The sequence below is a fragment of the Fragaria vesca genome, linkage group LG6 (assembly GCF_000184155.1).
Source record: "Fragaria vesca subsp. vesca linkage group LG6, FraVesHawaii_1.0, whole genome shotgun sequence".
In the NCBI taxonomy this organism is placed as follows: Eukaryota; Viridiplantae; Streptophyta; class Magnoliopsida; order Rosales; family Rosaceae; genus Fragaria; species Fragaria vesca.
The window spans coordinates 33819977-33841344 of NC_020496.1; the positions used below are offsets into that span (position 1 = coordinate 33819977).

Below are 21368 nucleotides of genomic sequence, written 5' to 3' on the forward strand. Positions count from 1 at the left end.
CCAATAGACCCGCAATTCTTTCATATAATTCTTACAGAGTTCATGTAAAAAGAGGCAAACTCACAGAATCACTCATGTAGTTTTCTTCCACAAGATCAATGTTGTTTGTTCCTTGTACCACTATTTGCTTTGTTTGAAAAGCCTAGAATGTGTCGCTGCATGAACAGAAACATTAGTTACTTAACTATAATGTCATATTTGACACATGAAAAAGCAAATATTCAATTTGTTCACTTACCCATCATTATCCCTTGCATCAAGGAAAGACTTGTAGTAGTTTTGGACCTCCGTCTTCAGTGTGGTCCAAGTGTCCTATTCAAAGTTCACTACTTTTTTTAATCACCTGTTTCTCCTTTTCCAGCTCTTTCTTGTTGTTTTTCTGAGGCAGAGGTTGTTTTGGAGCCTTTTTTTTATTTTATTGCGCATCTCCATGTCCTTCATTTCCTTTGAAGTGTTGTACTCGAAGTCGTCATCCTTGGCTTTTTTTGATCCCTTTCCCTTGTTCAACTTCACGTTCCTCTCGATGGAATGCATTGGAACAGGCTTCTTCATTTTTTGTATCGGCTTTATTGGAGCATTAGTTTCAACATTTTTCTGTATCATTTCCACAAGATAAGCCAGCACTTCTCCTTCATCCTTCTCCTTTTCTCTTGGGGTTTCAGGCATATTCTCAGTGAGGTTTAGGCAGACATCTTCTTCTTCTTCTTCTTCTTCTTCACATTCAACTTCATGTGCCTTGGCAAGCTGTAAAGTCAAATCCTCTATATACTTCTTCTGCTTTTTGTTCTCATCCTCCAACTTGCTTATTTCCATTGTCTGCTGAAGTATCTTTGCATTTGCTTCATCAAGTGCAATCGAGAACATCATTGCATTCTCCTGAAGCTTTCGATTTTGGTTGTGGAGTTCAATGATTAGAACAATGAGATCCTTTTTGACCACATCTTCTGTCGCTATATCTTTGAGGATATCTCTAGGAACTTTTTCTTGTGGTTTCTCTTGGCTTTTTTGGGGAACTTACGTCTATAGCAATTTAGTAACCAAAAATATAAAAAGCTAGGTACAATATAAACCACTGGGGTCAGTAGGAGGTTGTTAAGCCCCCTACCGACCCCAATAGACATATTTAAAAAGGGAACTTACCCAATCCTTGAAAGTGAGAGGTAGCGCGTCCTCGGAATCCGAAAAGCCTTTGTGGCTTTCTTCATTCCATGGTCCCTTTGTTATGAATTCCTGTCACATGTCCTCGGAAGAGTTAGATAAGCATACACACGATTATTATCTTTTCTTCTTTTTTTGAAGTTTTTGTCTTTGCTTACCACTATGATGTCTGGATTGTCTTTCAAGCTCTCAGTTGTGAATAGCTCTCTTATCGACCACCTAAGATAGGTTGGTGTCGATCTCTCCTTTCCAGTAATCTTGTGCTTCACCTGAGTATTCTCCAGAAACCAGTTTTGTATTGAAAAATAAAGACATGCATTTTCCGTAAGTAAATGTATATAATACACACGAAATATAAACAGAAAACTAACAAATGAACCCTATATGAGACAAAAAAAAACTTACATAGATCAGTATCAAGCATCCACTAAGAACTTTTGGTTTTTTCTTCTCGTGCCTCATAAGTCCATCGAATAGAAATTCAAGGATCATTTTTGGCCAGTTGTACTGGTTGATTCTTTCAATGTCCTCGCAAGCATTTATGAGGTCTTAGGTGATGGATACTGTTGACTTGCTAAAAAAGCATGTTGTAAACAGAAGCGCAAGTATGAGGGCAGCAATGATTCTTGCATCACCCTTCTCCTCCTTATCCACCTCAGCTTCCAGCCTTTTAAGCAATACGTGCTTGTCTACTGTGTCCTTGATCATTTTCACATCAAAAATCGCTGAAGGCTTCCTTTTATCCTTGTCCATATTTCTTCCCACATTGTTTATCATTTCTCCTGAATTTGGCAGCCCAAATATCCTCTCTATGTCTTACCCCATGATCTCCATCTCTTTATTCCCAAAAAAGAACTTCCTCTTCTCAACATCATAGTATTGAAGGATGATTTCGAGGTCACGCTCATTCTTGGTAAAATGATTTTCTTGCACTTTAGAGTGATAGATCGGCGATATCATCGGCCAAAAAGAAATTTTCCGTAGCACATCCCATACTTCAATTTTCGCTTTCGACTTCACCATCTTAACTATTTGCTGAAAATTGACAAACGAGCATTTTTGTTGTAATGTTGGTATAACTCCACTCCCTGACTTCTCCTTCTTCTCAGACTTCTTTTGCACATTCTTCTTCTGCACTATTTATGTCTTCTGCTTTGCTGGAGGACTTTGTTTCTTCTTCTGCTTCTTTGACCTCGTTTCTACAACTTCATGTTCTTCTTCTTTATTCTCAGAATAAGAGTTGGATTGTCTTCTTTGTTTTGTCTTCATACTGAGGAGGAGGATTATTAAATTAGTATTGAATAGAGCAATGAAATACATAAAAGATATAAGCTTTCTACTTCCCTAAACAGGGGTGACATTGCCCCAAATACAATGTCCTACTAACCCCAGTAGGTGCTCCTACTGACCCCAGTAGGGACCTATACTTGCATAATCCAGTTTCCACAAGGCACAAAAACAAACTTAGAGCATCAAAAATAGCACAGAGCATCAAAAACAAACTCAAAATTTGGTTCAAATCAAGAACCCTATATCCCCAAATTGAACAAGTCCTACTGCCCCCAGTAGAAAGGTTTTACTGCCCCCAATATGATCCTCTACCCCAGTAGGAGGTCCTACTGACCCCAAGATGCTTCTCTTCCCTCTACTGCCCAATAGTGGACCTATAGTAGAACCCTAAATTTGAAAGGAAATCCCTAGATTTTACAGATTCAAACCAATACAATTGCTATTCTTCTCAATTTAGACCATAAACAGATGAATTATATAGAGATTGAATCAAAATTTGAAGGAGATTAAAGCTGGTAGAGAAATGGAAGATTACTTGACGGAGCACGACAGAGTAGACGGCTAGTGGGAGAGGATATGAGCGAGAGGGCGCGAATATGAGTGTGAGAGAGAGAGAGAGAGAGAGAGAGAAGAGAGAGGCGAAACTGAGAGAAGAGAGAGAGAGAGGTTGAGGCGAATCTGAGAGAGGAGAGAGAGAGGTCGAAGCTTGTGGGCGAATCTAAGAAACTGACAGAGAGATAGGACGCGTGTTGTGGTTTGTTAGGTTTTCAAGGGTATTATCGTCTTTTTTTTCGTTTAGTTGGCTAGTGGGCATTTTAAGATCTTATTTTGTTAGTGGGAAGAAAAATCTTAAAATTAGGGCTAGTGGGCATTGTCCCTTCTTTATTTATTGTCATTTTCTGTTACCCAAAAAAGCTATACAACAACCAGCGCCAAAAAAGTCGAAATTAACATCAGCAGCAACACTAAGAAGTCACTTCCTTTCTTTTGGGTCTGATTGCTTGGGCTCGTTAGATGCCAAGAGTAAATTGTAAGGCTTGGGCATGAGCCACCAGGTCGGGATCCCGATCTAGGAAATATATTATGCAACAGGCCCTGATGGGATTTTGTTAAAAACTGATCTCAGACAATCACGATCCGGATCGGTATCGGTATAGGCCTCGGTGCAACTTGAGATTTAAGCTTGTTAAAAAAAATGGTAGGCTGTCGAGGCCTCGAGCATTTGCCAAAACCAGCTTAGTCAACTGATGGACTATATTTGGAACCCTTTTCTTTCTTAATCATATCTATTTAGATACTCTATAAACCTAGAAATTTGAGGATTTCATAATCCTTAAAAGCCAATTATCTTGTTTGCATCATCAAATAGGAAAGTTTAAATTTCTTTAGAAAAGAAAACGAAGTAATTCGTTTGTTTAAACTCTCTGCTAGTTTCTCCCTGGGTGAGAAAGTTTCAACTTTCGAGTAGGCGGCGGGCTCACTCTGGCAAGAGGTGGGCTGTCCTGATCGGTATTGGTGACGTGGGCGGAAACTCCTGTTGCTTCGACAACGTGGTAGCAAGCCTCTGATTGTGCTTTGGCTAGGGTCGACGACGGTTGTACGGCATCGATATCGACTTGTGGTTGCGATTTTCAGATCTCCGTTCGAGATTTGATCAATGTTTAAAAACATTGATTTTTAAAAACACTGTATAAATGTTCAATGTTGCCTAAACAAAATCTGGTTGAGTGAATCCATAACTACTTCTAGTGCCTTTAAATGTTTTGATGTTGTTTGGAGCTATTGTCTTTTAACCATAGCTACTTCTTTTATCCAATTATGGAGGGTCAATTTTTTTTTCTCGATTTTGGCCGTCGTTGTTTTTTTTTCTTCTTTTTCTTGTATGATTTCTTGTATGATCATTAGAGGACACCATTCTTGAATTCGCCTCAAATCTTCAAATCTCAAGTTCGGCCTTGGTTCAATGTCATTGTCAATAGTGTTCAACTAAATTGATGTTCGACAAATCAACTTTATAGTTTCTCTCTATGTTTCTCATTCATGTCATAATGAATTCATTTGATTAAATCTCATATTGGATTTGATCGAAGTTGAATTTGCTACAGAATTGCACGCTTACTGAAATGAAATTGGTTGAAAACGGGACCGGAAAGGCACGACAGGACCAGTCTGGGCTTCAACTGGTCCCAACGTTCAGCATCAGACGACATGGCCTGTTTTGTCATTGACGGATCAGGGCCCGGTTCTTGGATAATTGGTTACGGTGTGGGACTGAGCCCAGCCCAAGTACTTGCGCTGAAAAAAGAGTGACGAACCAATCCGACCCAGACTCATTTGCCAGGAAAACCCAAATGGTCACTAATGGCCCAATTAACAAACCGACCCGGAAAACCCAATCCGGGTTGTTTATATGTATACCAAGGAGGACGCGGATTAGATTTGGTACGAAATCGAATTGAAATCTCGAAGAAAATTTAAGCGACGAACCCTAGCTCTATCTCCGGCGAAGGAACGCCGTTCATCTAGGCAGTCACCGCCGGTAAGTCATCTCTTTCCTCTCTCTGTCTGATCTCTTCCTGGAATCGTTTTGCTTAGAAACGTATAGAAACGAAGACGAGTTGAAAATCTAGGTTTTGCTTTAGACACGAATTCGGTCTTATTATGCTTCTTCTGCTCTTTAATTCTGCTGCTAACGCCTAGATACTGCGGCTTCTTCTGTTAATCGGCTCTGTTAAAATCATCAGGAACAAGAAGTCAATTTGATTTAGGGTTTTTACATCGCAGTACTTCGAAGTTGTATATAGACTTGAATTTCATGTTTATTGTTTGCTGAACAAATCCTAAAACACGACAAAGATTGTAAAATTTTATTTTTGGTTTATATTAACTTATTACGTGTTGTAAATAAGTAATCTTTAAGAGGATTTATGGGAATTATACTGATGATTGATTCAATGTTTATGGATTGGTTTGATAGGTGTTAAAAAGATTGTGAGAAGAGATGACGACTGCAGCTCGACCCACATGGGCTCCTGCAAAAGGTGGTAATGAACAAGGTGGTACTCGGATTTTTGGTCCATCCCAGAAGTACTCATCAAGGGACATTGCGTCGCATACAACTCTAAAACCCAGGTTGGTTTTTATTGTTCTTGCCAGTGTTAGTTGTAAATTTTGAAAGCCATGCCTGCATATGTTATTAACTAATATGCAAGTAAGCTGCCCTTGGATGCTGAGTTTTGAACCTTTCTTTTTGATGGTATGTACAAACAGGAGGGATGGCCAGGACACCCAGGAAGAACTGCACAAGAGGAACCTCCAGGAGGAGCTGGAAGACCGTGAGAGGAGGCATTTTTCATCGAAGGATAAATATAGTTGTATGATATCTTTCCCTTACTTCTTTTACTTTTATTGAAGTCATGGATTTTGAACTCACCCCTTTAGTCAGGGTTGGGTGTCAGTTCAACTATATGAGGATGTCATGTTATTTCTTCATGCTTTCTAATCCTTATGTGGATTGCACAGATGACAGAGATCGCAGCAAGAGAGGAAGCCAGCTTTTGTTGGAAGGTCTGTATCCCAGCTCCATATTCAGACTTTAATGTAAATTCCTGCAAGTAATTGCTCAGTCTAATCATACTAAAACTGTTCTTTAATAGGGACAAGAAGGGACACTGAAGACCGCATTGTACCACGTAATGTAGATGCTGATGATTCTGATTTGGATGTCAAAAGTGATGATGACAGGTCAGTATTACCAAATATACCTGAATCAGACTTCACACGTGTTTTTCTGCGAATTTTTAGTTGTCAACTTGTTACTACAGTTTTCCTTGCAAGCTTTCAATATCAAATTGAATGATGAGTTTTGAAAGTTAAGTATGCACTACTGATTATTTGTGCTAATGTTGAACTAGATGTCTGTTGGTGTTCAGCTCAGCTTTTCCAGTAGTTTATAGGGGTTTCTTAAACTTTTTTTTTTTTTTGAACAAGGGTTTCTAAACGTTTTGTTCTGTAAAGTTTACATTTGAGCCAAAATTGATTTACGCACCTTAAAGATTATACACTCTCTACAACTGTTTCATTTGTTGGTAGTTAATGTTTTCCTTGTGTTTGTAGTTCCTCAGCCACATTTACCTAGATTTGCTGATAAAATTGTTATGGTTACAGTGATGAAGATGATGATGATGATGAGGATGATACAGAAGCTCTTTTGGCTGAGCTCGAACAAATAAAGAGGGAAAGAGCAGAGGAGAAGAAGCGAAAGGTGACCTTTTTTTAATTGATTTTTGATTGAGGTTACAAAGCTTTGGTGTATCTCTATTTGTAACCAAAATACTTTATGCTTCCTTAGGAAGAACTACAGTTGGCAGAAGAGCTTAAAGTCAAGGAAGCAGAGCTTCTCAAAGGAAACCCATTGCTTAATAATCCAATAGCCGCTTCTTTCAGTGTGAAAAGAAGGTTAGTAAAGATATTTCCTTGATCAGTTCTGTGATCAAGTCAGAATCTTCATCTTGTTAACTTAATTAATATGCAATGCATATTTTGTTTTGGGCGCAGATGGGATGATGATGTGGTATTCAAAAATCAGGCCCGTGGTGAAACCAAAACTCCCAAGCGCTTCATCAATGACACAGTGAGGAATGACTTCCACCGCAAGTTTCTGCATAAATACATGAAGTAATGTCAAATGAATCCAACTTTCAAGATAGTAGCCCAAGTAATGAAGTGAAAAGGACAGTTTTCTTAAGGATTGTGTGTACCTTAATGTTTCAATTGATTGCACCGTGCTGAATGTAGCTTCAACTGTGAGAAACATAGATGTAAAGCTGGATGTTTATGTTGAATGTTGTTTTCTGTTCCGGAAGTTGGCAGGAACTGATTTTATTCTCAATGTAGTGGGTCATTGTGCGAAGTCTGTTTCCGGCGGGTTTCTGTTTCCTTGAGTTTTCAAGAGTGACATGGTGAACATTGGTTTTTAAGCTCATAGAAAATGGATTAAACTAAATGCCAATCTTGATAGCAATATAAGGCCTCGTTTGGTTTGTGGAAAGAAAAATAATTCTGTTGTCTTTCCCACAGGAAGGGAAAGAGAAGCCTAATGATTTTTTGTTTCAATGTTTGGTGACACAAGAAAAATCATCCAGAAAATTGTTGATTAAAATGATAAAATAATATATTGTGAGTAATAAATGCAAGAAAAGAAGATGAGAAAGTGGTTCTTATAGATTTCAGAAAGAACAGATTTTTATTTGTATTTTCCTAACCTCCAGGAAAGTATGTCCTTTCTTTCAGCGTTCTAAACGCAGGAAAAGAACAACTTTTCTTTCCCGATGGTTACTTTCCGCGAACCAAACGAGGCCTAATTCCAACTATTACGGAATAAGTTTGTTCAGTTCCTCAATCGTGTTTTGCAATTGGGATTGTATTACCAACAACGAAAGTAACAACCACTGATCTCTTTTATATCCATCTTTTGTGAAGTTTTCTGTATCTTTTCTCATCGAATTTCGTCAGCTTGGCTTGACGAATGTAATAAATTCTACACCAAATCGTCCTTTGAGATAGCCGTCGAACCTAGACGCACCAAGGATGGCTCTTTTGTCACAAATGTATATGTTTAGTATTATACATCATTTCACACACGTATGAAATTTTAGTCCCATGAACCTATCCTTCCCATTGAAATTTTAGGAGCCGGTGATTTATAGAAATGAAGAAGTTACGAATGTATAGATTTAATAATGGAAGAATTGAGAAACAGGAAATATAACTAATTAACTAAAACATACACACTTAGCCTAATTATATCAGTTCAACTTCAATGACATTTTAATATGTAATGATTTATAACTATCATGAACTAGAATTACAACATCTTTAACAATGCTAGCCAATTTTTAGTCAAACTTTAACTAAAATAGTTAAAAAATTATTTTAACCGAAGATAAATAGAGAGAGGTGTAGTGAGAAAATTTAAACGTTTCAATAGAAGTTCTCCCACTAGTGTTCATCAAGTCAGTTACTGACTATAAAATTCATGATTAATCACCGTTAGATTTACATCTAAGGGTTGGAAATAAAACAACTCTACTTAAAAATAATTTTCTCCAGTCACTATAATTAGATTTATATCCAAAGATGACTGATCTATGAATCTGATGATTAATTACTAACCATGTAATCATAACCGGAAGTTCTTCTGAAAAAATAGAAAACAGCAAATCAAAACGAAGCGGCTAATCATGGGCACTGCCCCGTCCGCTGAGCTCGTACCCGACCCGAAATGGCAGATTATCATTTTGATCTCGTCTTGGGTATCATGAGTCGCACATGAACTTGCAACTAAAACAAGTTGAAAGCAAGCAGCACTCCGAATCAACACCCACTGCCACAAACTTGCTGATTCTCTCCATTAATCACAATTCAAGGTAATGTTTCTCATCCCTAATATTTTTAGGAGGGTGTATTCAATCTAGATTTTAAATGATTTCGACAGATTTTAAATAATCCATGGATTCTTATAGATTATGAAGACTGTACGGATTCTTTTAACTCCATATAGACTTTAACAGATTCTATCATATTTGGTTGATAAGATTTGTTTGGATTTTAACAGATTCATGTGGACATTCAAAACTTCAAACACTCCTATTTTTTCAAGTTATCCAACGATCAAAACCTCTTTTATATGATTACAGATCAAAATATATTCAAGAGTACACTTTTGATAATGAGTATTAAAGATTTGTCTACAGCTCATTATGCAATCTCAGCATAATAGGTCCTATTGTGCATCATCAAAACTCCCTGCTCCTTGACATTTTGGAAAACAAACTTCTTGAAATGATTGGGAAGATAATGGCGAGTCTTCTTGTCAGAATAATAACCTGTTGAGCATCAGATCTTGAGGTTGCTTTAAGGCCTCTTGCACTGCTCGACCCTCTTCTTCACGATCGCTTTCTTCAACAACAGACCACCATTTTCACTTACCCCCTCCTCCTTGCTAACATCTGGATGATACTGTAGTAGGTAAGAATGAATCTTATCAGTTATTAGCCTTTCTCATAAACTTGGCAAGTGCTTTTGCAAATATATGGGAACCTCCAAACCACATGAATGCAGTAGAAAAAAAAAATTATCCACAAATCCAAGAATGCCTAGGACCATTTGAGCAATACAAAGGCATGCCGGTGATAAGCAATGTGAATTGATACATCCCATATGAAGATACTTGATACATCTCATGTGAAGATTTATATGAGGATGATACATTCGCAACGAATAATGAAAGATAGCAGCAACATAGAATAGCTCTACCTACCAGTTCTGTTCTAATAATTTGCAAATTATATAGCATTTTTGACTTGAAGCAATTGAGTGTGTATGGAAATGAACAGAAAGTTCCAATAACCATCTATGTGTTTTAAGAATTGGTAGCTTAAATTAACTAAGACAGATCAAAACACATTATTCAGGTGACCATGTGAACTAATCCACGGATAACATAAAGCACAAAATACTTCTTTGAGCCTACCATCCTATGGTTGTTTGTTCATACTGAGACCTATACATTGTATGCAGAACAAATACATTTGGAGAAGCAAAAATCTGTTTCTAAACAATATAAATGGTGGGGACTTTTGAAAACTAAAAGGTTTTCTTGGAGTTCCTTAAACCAGAAGATAGAGAAAACAAGAAGCCATAAAGGAAGAATGAGAATGGGGTTTTTGGTAAGGTACGTAACAAACTCTACAGAAACAACAAAACTTCTACAAGCAAGTGATCATGAGTTATTGTGGCACAAATGTATACTTTACAAGAATGATAAGGTCAGGACTCATTCTCAACTCTTCTCCGATAAAGTTTTCAATTTGCATATTCACTCTTGACTAGCATCCAAGACAAATAAAACTTTTATCTTTAAGTGTTTATATTCTTATCATACACACTTCAATTGCAAGGTCGGAAACAGAAGTTGCTAATACCGGCCTATACAAAAAATTCACACAACAAGAAAAAGCTCATTCATTTGTCAAACACCAATGCTTAATATACAAAGCTTATTATGTATATATGATTCTGAAAAATCAATAGTTATAATTCAGTTAGATAAGAAAAATCATACTAAGAACTATAGAAGAGGCGTTTCTTCTTTATTTTTCTGCAAATTCCCAATAAATGGCACTAATCAGAAACTGAAAACTCCAAAACCAATCATCACCATCAAAACCAAACAAATTCTCATTCTTTCAAATACAATGTTAACTCAGAGCACATACCTGAGTTGTCTCGACGATTTTCTGGGCACAGTTATCTTCGAGACTTTGTGGTCGGCATCGTAAACTTGGTGGAGAACGGCGACCGGCTTCGTCATGCTCACCGTCACCACGCAGATCTCGTCGGCGCGACGACCTGGATTGGCTGCGATACTGTCGATTGCATTGGAGCTGGACATGGCTGATCAATCGTCTTTCTCCAGATCGTCTTTCCATAGTATCTAGTTCCGTGGTACCTTCAGTTCGTCTTCTCCTTTCTGCGTTCTTTCCATCTTCAGGATGAGAGAAAGAGGAAAACGAAATCGTTCAAAATCTCACCTCTGGAGACCAGATTTCAGATGGAGTTTGGTATTTATACGAAGCCTCTTAGAATCCTACAAAGTCGAGCATCTATTGAAATCCTTGAAAGTCCATAGATTTTTGAATACCATCAGATTTCTATGGATAATTTTGAGTCTGAATTGAATACCATGAGATTTTAAAGGACTTTTTGAAATCTGAATCGAATACCCATAGACTTTTCAAATACAAAAAAATCCTACAGAATCTTGATTGAATACACCCACCTTAGATTCAATTCCATCACCCTTTTTAGCTTCTCTGATAATCACTAGGTAGTAAAATCTTATCAATCTGAGCATGACCCATTTGCATAAGGCCAGAACAGCATCCATTCTCAAATGGGTTTCTTCAAATTTTGATGAAACCCACTCCAGACTGTTAGGAATCAAAGCAAAGCCAATTGGGTCTTTCCCAAATGCCCAAACCCCTAGACTTTACAGAACTAAAAGGACCCCTGTAACTGAGAATGGCAGAAATGCTGGTAGAATTTCTCGTGCTGTTCAACAAGAGGCGCAAGCTGCATTGTTGGACTATTTGTATTGGAATAGAGGCTTGCACTTTGCGGATGCAGAGAATATGAGCAAAAACTCGCCGCATTTTCTCAACAAGCTTTTGAAATGTGTTGGTAATGTGAAGGAAGTCCGGCAGTCGGTTTCCCGGTATTTGCTTTACAACCCTCTTAATGAATTTGAGCCTTTCTTTGAGAGCTTGGGGTTGGAACCTTCTGAGTATGTTCACTTTCTTCCTTCTAATTCGATGTTCCTTGATCATGAGAAGTTGTTGCTTCACAATTATGCTGTGTTGTGTCAATATGGGGTTGCGTGTAATAGGATAGGGAAAATATACAAGGAAGCTACAAGAGTTTTTCAATATGATTTTAAGGTTTTGCAATCCAAACTTCGAGCTTATGAAGAACTCGGTCTTGGTCGATATGCTTTAGTTAAGTTCATTGTTGCTAGTCCTTATTTGTTAGTTGGGGATGTAGATGAGGCATTTGTTGAGGTATTGGAGATACTGAGGAGTCTTGGATTTGAAACCAGTTGGGTTCGGGGGAACATTTTGGAATCGAAATCCTATAATTGGGGACAGATGCTTGGAGTTCTGAGTCTTCTTAGGGAGATTGGTTGCAATAACAAGCAGTTGGGTGTATTACTTGGCCAGCATCCAGATATTCTGTTTGAGGCTTCAGGGGGAGGGACATTTTTACTAATTGGAATCTTTCTGAAATTTGGTTGCACAATGAGCCAGATATGTTCAATGTTTCTGCAGTTTCCGCAAATTGAAGTTACGAAATTTATTTCAAATATGAGGAGATGTTTTTCATTCCTGAATGAAATCAAAATGGGGTTTACAGAAATAGGGAAGATTGTGCAGTCTCATCCCCTGCTACTGGGTTCCATTGCGTTGAAAAGTACAAACACCTTGCTTCTTAACTTGAAGATCGGGAAGAAGGAGCTGTCTAGATACATCCAGGAGAACCCGCAAGAAATGAAGAATTGGGTATTTGGTAGAACACTTGGCCCATTAGAGCTGTAGAGAACCCTAACAAAATAACAGAAGCGGTAAATCAGTTTCAAGGCAATGGACTTCAGGAAAGATTTGATTGCATCATTGAAGCTGGTTTAGATCACGATGATGTCTGTAAAATGATTAAAAGATATCCACTAGTTCTTTGTCAGTCAAAGAAGCTTATCGAAATGAAGATTGATCTCCTAGTAAATCATTTGTGTTATCCCTTATCAAGTTTGGTGGTCTTCCCAAGATATCTTACTTATGGAATTAAAAGGATCAAGCATAGGGTATTCATGTACAATTGGCTCAAAGATCAAGGAACAGTAGATCCTGGTACTACCTTGAGCATAATTTTTTATCCCTCAGATTTATGTTTTCTGAGGAAGTTTGTAAATCATATTCCCTAGGATTTGAAGAATAAAATTGATTCAGTGTGAATTTTTGGCTTCCTACGTTAAAGATTCTACACTGTTTTCTGTTATCGCTATTTTAGTTCCTGTAAGTTTTTTTTTTCCCACTTTAAAACATCACAGCATTTCCATTTTTCATTTTAGCTAGAAATCTTTTACTGTTATTTTCACTGTGAAGAGAGTAACTTGTTATATTGACAATGCTTTGTCTTTATGGTCTTGGAGAACTGTCCTCTGATTTCGATACCTTTTCAGCTTTGATTTCTGGGTTATAAATTGTCGCTCTGTTAGTCTAATTTGATGTAGTTGCATAGAAAGATTTTTAGGGAAATGAAAATGAATAGTTTGGATAAATGCTTGCCTACTTTTTATTTCTCTACTAGTACCTACTAGTTTGGAAAGGGATATTAAACTGAAGAAAAGGGAAACAAGAACTTGAATAGAGTCACTGGACTGTATCACTTGGTCTGTACTCTATACAGTTATACAGTGGCGGATCTAGGATGTACATTTTGTCTAGGCTAATTAGAGTAGCTAAAACGTATTTTTTTTTTTTTTTTTAGTCAATATTGTTACAAAGATTGTGTTGATCGAAATGATACCATATTACCAATTTACCATGAATCATAAAGAGATAGAAAATAATGGGGAAAGAAAATAAAAACGAAAAGAGGAAGCAGAAAAAGGAAAAAGGAAAAATTAAAATGATACTTGAATCATAAAGAGAGAAAAAAATGGTGAAAGAAAATAAAAGGGAAAAGGATGAAGAAGAAAAAAGGAAGAAGCAAGAGGAAATGCAAGACTCAAACCCAGCTCATGTTGTTTCTAAACAAAACATTGAACCAACTCAACCAAATCAAACTTCATAATATGTAGGACAAATACATTTTAAAGTACTGAGGCAATTTTTTTCTAGGCTATAGCCCATATAACCTCTAACGTAGATCCGCCCCTGACTCTATACTACCTTTCTGCATAAAACCCAACCGTTTGACTCATGAAATTCTCAGTATTTGTTCTAATCTCCTTGGAACCAGAATTGGAGAAAGCTCAACTAACGACCCTGGATTGTAGCCATGACTCACACTGAAAGGGCTAATTCCGGTGTTCTGATCAACTGACGGTTGAACGTAGCACAGTTTTTGGTCCAAGACTTCAAGTTATCACCTACCACCTAAAAACCTGCTTCCAATATTAGCAAAATATACTTCAGTAGCCAGTGATAACTAAGGTCTAAAACTTACAAAACCCATCGCCTAAATGTTCTTGTTGGTGAAAAAGACTAGAATTCTAATTGAGAGCATTGGCATCAGGGCTTCTGATTTTGTTCTCAAGTGAAAAAGGCGAAGTGTTAAGTGTAGCAAGTAAACTGCCCCATTAGAATGTTTACTATATTGAGAGCGCTCATCTTTTGCATTGATGTCTTTGATTGCATCACGGTAAAAGAAAAGCACAAAATTTATGTACGAACTCCAGTGCTTCTCCACTGCATAAACTCTACATTACAAGTACTACAGTTAAGCTTTGATTTCCCACCCTTCCCATTGGATTGCCTTCTTGACTCAACACAACCCCAACACTAAAATGTGGTTTCACACGAGCTGCAGCAGTAGTCGACCTTTGCTTGATCGGCTGAAAGACCAATGTAGCGGAGTAAACTTCCCGGCCTTCCTTCATACACCATATGATAGGAGCAACATCAGTGTCAAAAAAAAGAGACCAATGAATGTAGTGAAGTTTCAAACCTCAGGCAAGCTCAAGCTCGTGCAAATGTGCTAGTTGTTGATGGCCTCAACTACATGAAATGATGAAATGCCTAAATATCACTATATAAACGCTGAAATAAAATCTTTGTAATTTTGTATTTTCTAATCGAAAAAAAAAACGCTGAAATAAAAAGAAAACTTGTAGAAGTGTGTGTGTGTTTGTGTTTTTTTTTTTTAGTTTTATTGAAAAAATAAAGTGTGAATTTTTATTTAAAACTAAATACAATGAAAATTACAAAGTGGTCCTTGTTTGTTTGGCCATCCACCCGTCTAAACTCTCAAGTCTAAACCCCTGAAGAGTGAAGAGTGAAGAGTGAAGAGTGAAGAGTGAAGAGGGACGAGTGAGGAGAGGCAGCCACTCAATCAGCAATCAAACTTTGCAGGGGAAGCTTCCTTTTCAGCAGTATTCATATCCATCAATATCATAAGGTAACATTCGTCCCAAGTCTCATGTTCATATATACTCATCCGAATGCCTTCTAGGTTTTCTGAAAATCAATTCTTGGATTACTAATCTCATAGAACTGGTCATGACCTATTTGCATAAACTCAATAATGCATCAATTCTCAAATGGGTTTCTTCAAATATTGCTCAAAACCACCTTAGGCCTTCAAGAACCCCACTTCAGCCAATTGGGTATTTCCTCAGTTCTTATACCATTGAGCTTTACAATACCAAAACAAGTTTTAAAGCTGAAAAACCTGAAATGTTGGATATTACTTCGACTTCCACTGGAAGAAATGGAGGTGGAACTTCTAGAGTTATTCTGAAAGAAGCCCAGGCTGCATTGTTGGAGTATTTGCATTGTACTAGGGGCTTCCAGTTCATGGATGCAGAGAATATGAGTAAAAACTCACCGCAGTTTCTTAACAAGCTTTTAAGAAGTATTGATGGTAAAATTGATAAGGATATTGGGGGGTTGATTTCCCGGTATTTGAGGTATCACCCCATTAATGAATTTGAGCCTTTCTTTGAGAGCTTGGGCTTGAAACCTTCAGAGTATATCCCCCACCTTCCATGTAATTTGATGTTCTTGGCCGATGATGGTTTGTTGCTTCACAATTATACTGTTTTGAGTAGTTATGGGGTTGCACGCAGTAAGATAGGGAAGATTTTTAAAGAAGCAAGAGAAGTGTTTCGATATGATTTTGAGGTTTTGCTATCGAAACTTCAGGCTTATGAAGAACTAGGTCTTAGCCAATTTGCTTTAGTTAAGTTTATTGTTTGCAGCCCATATATTTTAGTTGGGGATGTAAATGTGCCATTTGTTAAGTTACTAGAAAAGTTGAAATGTTTGGGATTCAAGACCCATTGGATTGAAAGGAATTTATCAGAAGACAATTCTTATAGTTGGAGCAGGATACTTGAGGTGCTAAGGTTGTTCGATGAAATGGGTTGCAGCAACAAGCAGTTGGTTGAACTTCTGGGCCAGCATCCGGATATTTTGTTTGAAAGTTCCGGAGAAAGGACACTTTCGTTAATTGGGTTCTTACTGAAGTTTGGATCCACAAGGAGCCAAATATGTTCAATGTTTCTGCAGTTCCCACAAATTCAGATTGTGCAATTTGTTCTGAATTTGAGGAAATGCGTTTTGGTCCTAAATGAGATTGAGATGGAGGTTGCAGAGATTCAGAAGATTGTGTGTTCACACCCCCTGCTACTGGGTTTGTGTGCTCTGAAAAGCACTAACAGCTTACTTTCTTACTTAAAGATTGGGAAGAAGCGTCTGTCTAGGTACATACAGGAGAACCCAGAAGCATTGAAGAAATGGGTTCTAGGTAGAAGAGTTGAGCCACTTCCAGACTCGGAAGAGGACTCAAAGGGAAAGAGAGTTAAGTTCTTGTTAGATGTAGGATTTGTAGCGAACTCGAACAAAATGGAAGTAGCACTAAAGCTATTCCGAGGCAAGGGAGGGGAACTTCAAGACAGATTTAATTGTCTAGTGAATGCTGGTTTAAATCGCCAAGATGTCTGTGATATGATTAAAGTATCTCCTCAGATTCTTAACCAGCAAAGGGATGTGTTACAAATGAAGATTGATGTTCTTGTAAATCATCTGGGATATCCTGTATCATCGTTGGTGAACTTCCCATCATATCTATCCTATACAACTCAAAGGGTCAAGCTTAGAGTATTCATGTACAATTGGCTCAGAGGTCAAGGAACAATATCCCCTACGCTTGCCTTGAGCACTGTTGTGGCAATGGCAGAGAAACAATTTTTATCACAATATGTAAATCATCATCCTTGTGGTCCTCAAGTTTGGCATGAATTGAAGAGTAAATTATATTCTGTGTGATAAATTATTTTTGCAACCTTTCCGTGGTTCTGCATAATTCCATTGCTGATGATTCCAAGTTGGTAATGACATACTTGTTTTTCTCTTACACGCTGATTTCTTTTGAGGATTAACAGTTCATGGGTGATACGGCACACAAGAATAAGTTGAAACAGAGTAGATGCAAGAGCTAACACCGACTTATTTCAACTCTCAAGTCTTATAATCTTTCATCCTGAGTTGAATGACCACCTGAATTTTAGACAGGATACTAAATATTAGATCTTATAATCTTTCATCCTGAGTTGAATGACTACCTGAATTTTAGACAGGATACTAAATTAGATTTGAATCATCTGACTAAAAACCAATTGACAATTAGGTAGAGTTCCCACAATTTCGAGTATTGTGTGCATGGCTATGTTCTGATATTTTCTCCGAGTGTTGTGTAACTGAACCATATATGTGCATCTATATATTTATCAGTTGACAAATGACATGGAATAGGGTCATTATCATTTATCTTGAGTTTCAAACTTTTAAATCAGATCCGGTACCATGTTGAAGTTGGAGCATGCCACACGAACTTTGATTGGCATTCAGTGGATATGTTGGAAATTTATACCTGTGTGGTTTGCAATGCTCTATTTGGGTTTTTATTCTCTGAACATCAAGATTGTTTTTGCCGATGCATGTGATTAGTAATATCATGTATGCTATAATGCTATTTTTCTTCGTTTGCACATATTCTCAGTTGAGTTTATGTTGAATGCGCACGTTCTCTTTCAATGAGTTTCCAGAAGAAAATCTACTCAGGAAGCTGCTAGGAAATCAGAAGATGCACTTGTTTGGCTCATGCTTGAGCATACCCTGCAAAATGATCGAGGGTGTGCTCTAGAAATAGCGAATCTATGAAAAGAACCATCTCCGATCCTGGCTTTTGGATGAATGTTAGGCCATCTCCAACCGAAAGTGTTAAAAATAGCACCAGTGCTAAGTTTTAGCACATACGTTTGACACTTTAATCAAAATACCACTCATCGTCTTCAACCGATAAGTGTTAAATTATAGCACTTTAATATATTTATTGTTTTTCATATATTATCGACCTTCTTTTCTTATTTAATTATAATAAAACCTTCGTCCATACTCATATGTACATGTGCGTTTGGACTCTTTAAGTTTTTCTTTTTTCTTTAAGTGAAGCTAGCTAGAGATAAAATGTCGTAAGAGAGTAGAACAGATGATATTGTAAAATAGAGATGCGAAACACAAGTTAAACATTGTGCATATATATATAGGAATAAAATTATTAATTAAAGAGAAAAAAATAGTCGTAGCCATTGCAAAAACCGGTAAATTTTTTTATTACATTGAAACCAATTTGCAACCAACATAATCTAGGCCAAGTTAAAAAGTGGAATTGATCTTAGTGTGAGACTCCTCACGTGAGTATATTTTTTTTAAGACAAAAAGTGTTGCACTTCTCACCCAACCAGTGGAAGACTGTCACATGACATGTGCTAAAGAGCCGTTCAGTGAGTCAAATTTGGCTCTTGGGATAACACTTTAGCTCTCTCATTTTTCTTCTTAGCTCTTTTGCACTTTAGATCATCGGTTGAAGATGAGAGTGTGCTATGATCCTATTGTTTGACACTTTAGCACATCGGTTGGAGATGACCTTACAGCCTAAGTTTATTGAGTAAATAACCGTTGTATGGATTCTCTAAGCCATTTTGGAATGTCATTTTTGAAAACATAAATGTCAAACACTTGATCCCTGACGTTGGTTATAATTGCTACTTTACACTAGGGCCAATACTTTGAACGGTAAGAACCGAGAAATCAGCCTGAATTGAACCTAAACCGACGTTTGTTTTGGTTTTATATGTTGGTGGAACCCATGCCAAGCGGTTTAGCTAACCTTGTGCGTGTGTGTTCTACCGCTCTCAGCAAGTGCAAGCATCCTTGGGCCATACACGTAGACGCACGAATGCGGTCCCAGGTGGGTGTGATCTAGCTGTCAACAGTTGTCGCCGAGCCACACCCTTTGTGTGCGTCTATAAATAGAGCCCTGCCTCACCATCTTAAGTAACTAACTAATTCCCTCCTCGTAACTCCTCAAACTATCCGTTATGAGGTCTGATTTGAGCGTCGAAGGGTAAACAATCAACTCTGTCCAGTCTACACTCTAATCTTGCTCGTTCGAATTGTAGGGTTTCAGAGCGGATAGTTGGTCTAACACTTATCTATTTCAGATATCCCATGATCATTCCCATAACACCATCATGAGATCAAACCACACAAAATATCACTTCCTTGGTTACCGTCTTAATTTCATAACTTGAACCGCATCGGATGTGTACACACGTGTCATGTCAACATATTAACCGAGTCTAAACAAGTTTGACCACAATGAATCTCACTTTCTCCGTATATAACGGACAAGAAAATCTTATGTGCGACAACCGCTCAGATGGGTCATGCGACTGCCCAATTGTGCACCGACACGTGGCGATTCTTATCCACCTCAAAAAAAAAAAAAAAGAAGAGGCCGGAGTTCTTCTTCTTCTTCTCCGACATGGAGTTCTTCTCTCCTCCTCTCTCCCTCTAACGAATTCTCGACTCTTACCCCAACCAACATAGGACCCTCATTCTTCTTCTTGTCTTCAATCTGTAACCCAACCAACCCATCCACACAAGCCTTTACTCCACCGACCTCTCTCACATCCTTGCCTCCCAAATCACCTTATCCCTCATCTCCTCCTCGCCGGCCACCACCACTGCATCTCTGCCAACCACCACAGCTCCACAATTATCTATGTCGCAACCTCCTGGCGGATCTGCCTCCGTCTTGGCCACGACAACAGCCGCGTCGGGACGCGCTTCCCATGGATCGTTGACGCAGTCGTCGTCTTCGTCGTCGGAGGCGGTGAAGATGGAGGTGGGGCGTGACTTGATGGCGGTGGCGGCTTTGAGGAAGGCTGGGAGAGTGGGAGGGAAAGGACCTGGTTTGATCGGAGAAGAAGAAGAACTCCGGCCTCTTTTTTTTTTTAGGTGGACAAGAATCGCCACGTGTCGGTGCACGATTGGGCGGCCGCATGAGCCACCTGGTGCGGTTATCGCACAGAGGATTTTCTCATAACGGACACAGATTTTGCCTAAACTATAAAGCCTCTCCAAATGTTCTTTCTCAATTCCCTCAAAAATCCTAAACCAAGCACTAAATTGATTATATGATGTAAAAAGGCATTTTAACAATGATCAATAAAGAACAATGAAATCCATAATCTCAAATTTGCATTCCATATGCATTCATTCATTTCTTTCGGATGAAATTCACACTGAAAAATCATTCGGTGTGGATTGTAAAAATAGAGAATATGGATTTTTCATCTAAAAGAAAAAGGAGACTCAGCAAGTGGCATAAGTTATGTTGCACGGACACTTCACACCCTTGGAGTGTCAGAGTGTCTGACACGCCCGATACAGCAACACGCCTCTGACACGGCCCGACACGTGTCGTATAAAAAATGTTGACTTTTCTGACACGTTGACCGACACGCCACCTCAACCTCCGACACGCCACATCATCAATTATTAATATATATATAAATTTAAAAAAAGAAAAAAAGGTTTAGATGGATTATGGAATGATTGAAATTTTCTTGTCTATTAGATGTTAGAGGACTATTGTACGTGTTACTAAGTTGATGCCTAGTTTTTTGATAACTTATATCTACCCATTTGATTCTTTTTAATGACTTATATTTGATTCTCTTTAATGTTATTTCTTCACACACCCATATTGCTTAATACACATCACATGTTTTTGTAAATTTTAAATTCCTTCTATACCCTCTCTTCTTCCTAAAGAACAAGAAAACAAAAACAACGTTCTCTTTCCTCTTCATTCACCAACACCTGCAAACCTAATCATCAAATCTCATGTTTATTCTTATCCAATATCCATCCGCATAAATAATGACTTAACAAAACCCACTTATGTTGACATATCAGAATAGTTTGATTGAAAATTCCTCATGAATTAGACCAAATATAGATTCTTCATATGATCATCTTCACAACTATTAATAAATTTAATGAGCACATGAACCTATTTTTAATCTCTCTCTCCCTAACAATGCATAGTGCATTCTCATTATCTCTTCATGATCAATTTATAAGATCACAAACCAAGTCATGTTATGATATTTTATTTATAAGAAAGGAGAAGGAATTGTAGAGAGAGAGAGAGAGAGAGAGAGAGAGAGAGAGAGAGAGAGAGAGAGAGNGAGNGANAGAGAGGAGANAGGAGAGAAGAGAGAGAGAGAG

At 37.9% G+C, this 21368-nt stretch overlaps 5 protein-coding genes across 5 annotated transcripts in view; 3 read left to right on the forward strand and 2 right to left on the reverse strand.

Annotated features, from left to right (window-relative positions):
- Positions 1-1938: 1938 nt before the first annotated feature.
- Positions 1939-2354, reverse strand: LOC101294578. Its single transcript, XM_004304329.1, has 2 exons — positions 2342-2354; positions 1939-2294 (listed from the first exon to the last, which is right to left on the reverse strand). Coding segments are annotated over exons 1-2 (321 nt in total). The 5' UTR covers positions 2343-2354; the 3' UTR covers positions 1939-1974.
- A 2529-nt stretch (positions 2355-4883) lies between these two features.
- LOC101294868 (protein CWC15 homolog A-like) lies at positions 4884-7360 on the forward strand. The gene is made up of 8 exons (XM_004304330.1): positions 4884-4987; positions 5426-5580; positions 5719-5822; positions 5971-6015; positions 6105-6192; positions 6616-6712; positions 6800-6906; positions 7006-7360. Exons 2-8 carry the CDS (start codon positions 5450-5452, stop codon positions 7127-7129), a joined length of 696 nt encoding a protein of 231 aa, XP_004304378.1. The 5' UTR covers positions 4884-4987; positions 5426-5449; the 3' UTR covers positions 7130-7360.
- A 1745-nt stretch (positions 7361-9105) lies between these two features.
- On the reverse strand, positions 9106-11046 carry LOC101295151. Its single transcript, XM_004304331.1, has 2 exons — positions 10728-11046; positions 9106-9468 (listed from the first exon to the last, which is right to left on the reverse strand). Exons 1-2 carry the CDS (start codon positions 10938-10940, stop codon positions 9364-9366), a joined length of 318 nt encoding a protein of 105 aa, XP_004304379.1. The 5' UTR covers positions 10941-11046; the 3' UTR covers positions 9106-9363.
- Positions 11047-11363: 317 nt separating this feature from the next.
- Positions 11364-12602, forward strand: LOC101302098. The gene has a single exon (XM_004306171.1). It carries the CDS (start codon positions 11364-11366, stop codon positions 12600-12602), a length of 1239 nt encoding a protein of 412 aa, XP_004306219.1.
- Positions 12603-15106: 2504 nt separating this feature from the next.
- LOC101302386 overlaps positions 15107-21368 on the forward strand; it is a 9222-nt gene continuing 2960 nt past the window's right edge. The window contains exon 1 of the mRNA XM_004306172.1: positions 15107-17020. Within this exon, the coding sequence (XP_004306220.1) occupies positions 15285-17020 (1736 nt within the window). The 5' untranslated portion in view covers positions 15107-15284. The remainder of the gene's footprint in view (positions 17021-21368) is intronic.